This window comes from Morone saxatilis, unplaced genomic scaffold (genome assembly GCF_004916995.1).
Source record: "Morone saxatilis isolate NCDOM2014 unplaced genomic scaffold, NCSU_SB_2.0 Contig17, whole genome shotgun sequence".
NCBI classification, from domain to species: domain Eukaryota; kingdom Metazoa; phylum Chordata; class Actinopteri; family Moronidae; genus Morone; species Morone saxatilis.
Window position 1 is genome coordinate 8,075,984 of NW_023339729.1, and position 6,056 is coordinate 8,082,039.

At 40.7% G+C, this 6,056-nt stretch overlaps 1 protein-coding gene across 1 annotated transcript; it reads right to left on the bottom strand.

Annotated features, from left to right (window-relative positions):
- Positions 1–488: 488 nt before the first annotated feature.
- afmid (arylformamidase) lies at positions 489–5,857 on the bottom strand. Its single transcript, XM_035660731.1, has 10 exons — positions 5,682–5,857; positions 4,650–4,754; positions 4,497–4,545; positions 4,331–4,416; positions 4,151–4,223; positions 3,936–4,033; positions 3,691–3,769; positions 2,407–2,542; positions 1,703–1,807; positions 489–1,401 (listed from the first exon to the last, which is right to left on the bottom strand). The coding sequence occupies exons 1-10, from the start codon at positions 5,728–5,730 to the stop codon at positions 1,372–1,374; spliced, it is 810 nt and encodes a 269-aa protein (XP_035516624.1). The 5' UTR covers positions 5,731–5,857; the 3' UTR covers positions 489–1,371.
- Positions 5,858–6,056: the final 199 nt, after the last annotated feature.

The window sequence follows — 6,056 nt, forward strand, 5'->3', positions numbered from 1 at the left end:
TATGTATACCCGCATTGATATAAAGTGGGTGGACAACATGTTAGGAACACAGACGTCTCTCATTCAACCACACCACAAACTGCAACCTCTAAAATAAAGCAGAATGAACAAATATGAACCTTCATGAAGGTAGGATTTACTGCTGCTGTGTTTGACTGCAGTAGTTTAGCTACATGTTGGTACATACTGTAATAAACTGTCCCTGCAGACATTTGACCAGACACCCAGAAACCAAACTGCATTCAGATGATAGAACAAGCTGCCGGCCTTGGTTGTCTGTGTCACTTGAGCCCAGTTATTAAGTAAAATAAAGTTCTTAAGATTAGATTTTGAGACAGGGTCACAAGATCCATAAGTATAGTGTACTTTAGTGGTAGTAATTAAAAACAACTGTCACACAGTGAACCTGAGGTGTCTGGATCCCCAACTATGCCGAATGTGGTAGTGGTGCTAAACTAAGGAAGCATAAACTGCACACATACATAAACAAGAGTTCTCAAATATAAATATTTATTGTGATTGTTGTCTTTATGATCTACAGTCAGGATTAATAGAACACTTTGTGTAAACAATAACGTGAACAATTATTTAAGATGCTAGAACGAGGGCAGTAAGTAACAATGTGCATCAGCTAAATTTAGTCCCATTTGTTCTTTAAAAATATGTTCATTTTAATATGCTTTAGGATAGGAAGTGCAAATATATAGCTTTCAGTAGCAACATTTATAAAGTGTGGATAACAAATTAAAGTTTCCCTGGGTGAGATATCAGCATTGTGAAGGTTACAATAAAAAGCTACATTCACTTTGTATGTCAGTACTCTTGACATGATTCTTTAAGTTGTGGTGCAGATTGTCACAGGAAACAAAAAACACAAAACACAGACACACCCCAAAACACTGGAAATATGCCAAAACCAACCATCAGCTCTACAACTTATAGTATGCTGGTGGAACAGTATTTCCTGCCAATAACTCTGTGCACTATTGTCATTAAACAATTTACAACTGAATACGAGACAGTTTAACTGCAGTATCATTTGCAACAATCACAATCCTTGTAGTGACTCAGTTTTAGGCACGCAATGTTTTTATAATATGATATAGTAGTTGGAACATAAGGTGTTGTAGGACATTTTCTGGCAGCAGTATACAGTGAGCAGAGATATTAACTAACAAAACTGTAAACTAGACGGTCAAAACAATACATGCCACCTTATTGATCAATCAAAATGGACAGAAATTGTACATTTACCACAGTGCAAACCTAAAATAATGCATATTTTGTCAGTATCTGTGCACAGTGACTCTGCTCAGAGGTGTATGTTGATACAGAGGTATGTTATTAGCCGATGGATCAAAGACTGCTGCTTCAGCTCTTCCCCATCATCTTCAAGAGAAGCTATGGAGGAAAGAATGAACACCACTGAGTTAACAACAAATAAAGTTATATTATTCAGAAATGCTTTTTGGAAAAGCAACTAAAATGGTTGGATATTTAATGAAAAGATGGCGGACAGTTTCCAGGATTATGTCCTGGAAATCCGCAGTTCAAGCAGGTTTTGACTGTTAGTCCCATCAAATAAAGTTCATTCTCATAATGTCAGCTCCAAGTTGTACATTAATACTGGACATTAATATTATAAGGCTATTGGTCAGAGAAAGAAAAATGAAAGAAAATAACAATAGTTCAGTGTGTGTACCTTTGTTAGGTGATACTCCCCATCTACCAGTTGCTCAATGATACTGAAGTGGTCTGTGTTGGCCACATCCTCCATGGTCACATTAAGTCCTGATGCCTCCAAAGTCTTTAAAGCCAGAAGAAAGAGGTTAGAATATAGTACATTACACATACATATCTGAACATATCTGAACATAGCAATAAACTAACTTTGTCTCAGTTTGTACAGCAGAATGATGTTTTCACTAACAAATGAGAGGTCACAGTAAGACCAACTGCTAGAAAACGGACCCCCAAAAAATGTGGGTACTTGATTAACTGATTGATTCAAAGTTTTTTAATAAAAAAATGGAAAAATGGAAAATGTGTGACTTTAGTCTGTTTTACACATTCTATATTGAGTATTTTTGGGCTACGGACAAAACAAGTGATTTAAAGATGTTAACTTCCACTAAAGAGTTTTGGACCACTAACGCAATGTTTTTAAGAGTAGGTTCACATTTTGTTTGTACTATAACAAAAATGGATGAAACAAGGATGCATCTGCACAGGAAACACATTCCTGCCACTGGTTTTAGCCTGTTGCATGGTCCACAGTTGGCAGTAGTAACACACAAAGAAACACAACAATGTGCCAACAATGGCAGTGAAGAAGAAGGATGCAGACTGTTTGCAAGAAAACTCCACAATAAATAATTCCATTCGTGCTCCATCAGCTGCACTGACTTTGTAGTATTCTTCGGACTGCTTGCGAAACTCCGGCGAGTCGTTCTCAGCGACGGCCACAACGATGTGGCAGCTGGAGGAGGAGAGTTTCAGCTGAGGGACCAACTTGCTGGGGCTGTTCCTCACCGCCACCTCCCTGCCAACAGGAGACAACAGGGGGGGGGCAGAGGAGTCAAATACGGACTGGCACGACAAACCCGCAGAGAACAATTACACAAACACAAAGACCTTTACACACACAGTCCTTCTCCACAAGGACAATCACAGCACTCAACACAATGCTCTCCACACAGTTCATTTACATGCACACACATAAAAAAGGATTACTGCAGGGTTTCTCAGCCTTATCTGGATCTTGATCTCATTTTCAAAACCTAAGCCGTTAGATTTCTCAAGCTGTCGTGAATTACAAGAAGCTCAAAATGCATTATTCTGAAAAGATTATACAAGTCAAATCTGTTTTTATAAGAAATATAAAATGTCAAAAATATGTATGCATTAAGAGTCTTTGAAGTCTCTACCAAACAAAAGTAACTCCAGCCCCAAAACTGAGAAACTCTGGATTATTGTGACTAATCAGGTTAAGAAAGGAAACTGAATTATCTCTTAACATGTTGTAAGAGTCTGATTACTGTAAAACCCTGTTTATCTGGTCAGTAATCGGATTATACCCCTCCAACAGAACTCCACCGATTTACCATTGCACTCCTAAAGCATTGTCAGACTCACGAGAGACCTTTAAGAACAAGAAGGAACAGAACCAAAAGAGCAGGACCAGCGATGTTGTCTGCTTGTTTTACAGATATTCTTCTTCCTTGTCAAAACCTGCTGCCTACATTGCCCACAATGCAACTCAACTGCCAACAGTCCCATCAGAGATTCAGGTGTGTCATGCTAGTTGCAGCTACTGTAGCTTCAAGCAGAGATCTGGAGCGGGCTACAGATGTCTGGTAAGCGAACTTCTTTCTAACTCCGCAAAACCAGATTTTTCTTTTCATATTCAAACTTTTATTTTAGCCCCAACCGATGCTGACTCAAGTGACATCACTTGCGCAGCTCTCTCTGAAGCCACAAAAGTTTTTTTCACATGTAATACTCTCTAAAACCTCTAAACAGACTTGGATGTGTTAAATCTGTGGAGTTCCCCTATAAAAGGAGGTAAAAATGACCTGACATCTTCATTTTTAATTATTCCAAATTAAAATGGACTGCTTGGAACAGATCACACACATTGTTTGCCCTGCACTAGAGGTACAGTCACATGCACTGCCGTAAGGAACATACTCTGTCATCTTCAAAGGCTCGTTGACGTAGGTGGACAGGATGGGCAGGAGGTCATATATGCCACTGACAAGGAAAGCACCTAGAACACAATTAGAGAAAAGACATCGGTTTTTCAGCACTTGTGTCTAAATCTTGTAATTTCAAGCATCTTGGTTTCTTCCTCAGTATTCTGTTTGTCAGTCATAATGCGGCAATGCATTTTCTCCATCTCTACCACTCATCCTGTTTCACCTAATGGATCTTACCTTTGATCTGAGGTGTAATGCTGTACTGCGACCAGTCAGTGGAGAGTACCATTGCAGCCAGGTGAGCCCCAGCAGAGTGGCCACACAGGTACAGACCACTGAGGGAGAGGTCAGAAGGACACACAGTATTATGTGATGGTGGGAAGTTTCATGTTATGCATTACGATGAACTAACTTGAAGCAGGGGGATAATGGTTCATAGAACAGACGTGTACCTGATGTGAGAGTACTGCTGAATAACAGACACGACACTCCTGCGTACTTGAGACACCATCAGGTCCATGTTACCTGGAATAAAAGGGGTACAGGCAGAGGACTGACACTCCAGATTAATCTTCATAAAACCTTTCCCCCCAAGAAGAGAAACAATTTTGTCTGAAATACAAAGACTCTACCTTTGGGGGCGATGTCATAGCCGACGGCAACCACCACTACGCCTTTATCCACGAGTGGAACAGCCATGAATCCCGACTCCTCCTTACTGTATGAACACAAAGCACCGACATGAAAAAACCTGATGGAGAAATCCAAATCTGCATTGCAATGAGCAAAGGACTCTACCTGAGAAACTGCCAGTAGCCTCCATGCAGGTAAATAACAAGATGGACATCTGAAACAGAGCAAATCAGGCATGTTAATCCTCACACGTTCCCTATGCCTCTGCATGACAGCGGGGTGGGGTTGGGCTATCATGGGAGTCACACATGTCCGTACCCAAAGAGTTGGTGCTGGGTATGTAGACATCCAGTTTCTCTCCATCTCCCTCCCCATATGGCACGTTGAGCAAGGTTTGAGCGAGACCACGGGCGCGCTCAGTACCTGGACACACACGGTATCAAAGCATGACACTCCAGTGGAGACGAGGGTGAAACAATGTGATAATTCATACAGTGAGACAATATAAAATGTGTGTACTGTCGAACACTGCTGCAAATCCATGTGAGCAAAATTGGACTTTAGCATCAAACTGATGAAGTTTCTTGGTTTGTTGAATTGTTTAATTCATTGGTTTAGACAACTATATACGTTCCCTATACTCGTTTTATCCATTAACAGTTTTTCATGGGGCACCATGGGAGCCCAGGGGGTTGAGGCGCTGACCATGAACGGAAACGTCCTCAATTCAAGTCTGGATGGGGACCTTTGTTACATGCCCCCCCCCACTTCCTGTCATCCCCCTGCTGTCAGTTCTCTAATGAAGGCATGAATGTTATATCTCATTCATAATCTAGTTTCCCCTTACACAGAAACATGTTTAATCGTAGTCCAAATTCTATACAAAAAAGAGGGGCAACATATTTTAGAGGCCCTCATTTCCAGTTCCCCCATTTAAAGATCTGCCACAGTATTCTCACCAAATTCAGTTTACAGCACACATATGTCCAACTAAGTAGGGGTGGGAAATAGATTTTGTTGCTTTTATTGTTTGTTTTTTTTAAAGTAATGTTTACACTCTCCATAGATCAAGCTGTTCAACAAAACTCATTAAGAACTATCACCAATATGTAGGCTATAACTTACAGACTTAACCTCACATACAGTCTCATATTTTGGCAGCTTGCGTTTTTAAAGTCAAAATATGTTTTTAAAAAAAACCTGTATCCTCCTCTCTCTACTGGGTACTGACTACAGACAGGGAAACACATCATCATTTGTCAGACACCTGTGCTCCTGCCCGGCCTGCCTGCTCGCCTCAGCCGGGTTTCTGCGCATTGTAGTTAGCGTCTAGCTTCAAAACAGACCGACCTTCCTTTAAAGCCTTCACATGAGCCTTGATCACGTCGTCTGCCGACATCCTGTGCGACCACTGGCTGGGTGAATACTGCCTCTCAAGCTCCTGTCACACGGAGAGACGCTGCTGTCAGCCGGGCGGCCATGAAAGCCGAGACACCCACCACCATGAGCCGGTGACATAAACAGTGTAAGCACGGTAAACAGCGCCCCCCACCTGCTACCACTAACTCTCACAGTGACTGCCTTCATTTTAAATAGGAACAATTCAATGAAAAAGTCCAGTTATAAACTCACACTATATATATATATATATATATATATATATATAAATAAATATATATGAATACTTGGAAAGAAGTGAATAAAAAAGTATAAAGTGTATTTTTT

Coding starts and splice junctions, on each gene's coding strand:
- afmid (XM_035660731.1), bottom strand. CDS start 5,730: ATGTCGGCAGACGACGTGATCAAGGCTCATGTGAAGGCTTTAAAGGAA. Junction 4,417..4,496: donor GGCTACTGGCAGTTTCTCAG/GTAGAGTCCTTT, acceptor GTGTTCATACAG/TAAGGAGGAGTCGGGATTCA. Junction 4,034..4,150: donor CAGCAGTACTCTCACATCAG/GTACACGTCTGT, acceptor CCTCTCCCTCAG/TGGTCTGTACCTGTGTGGCC.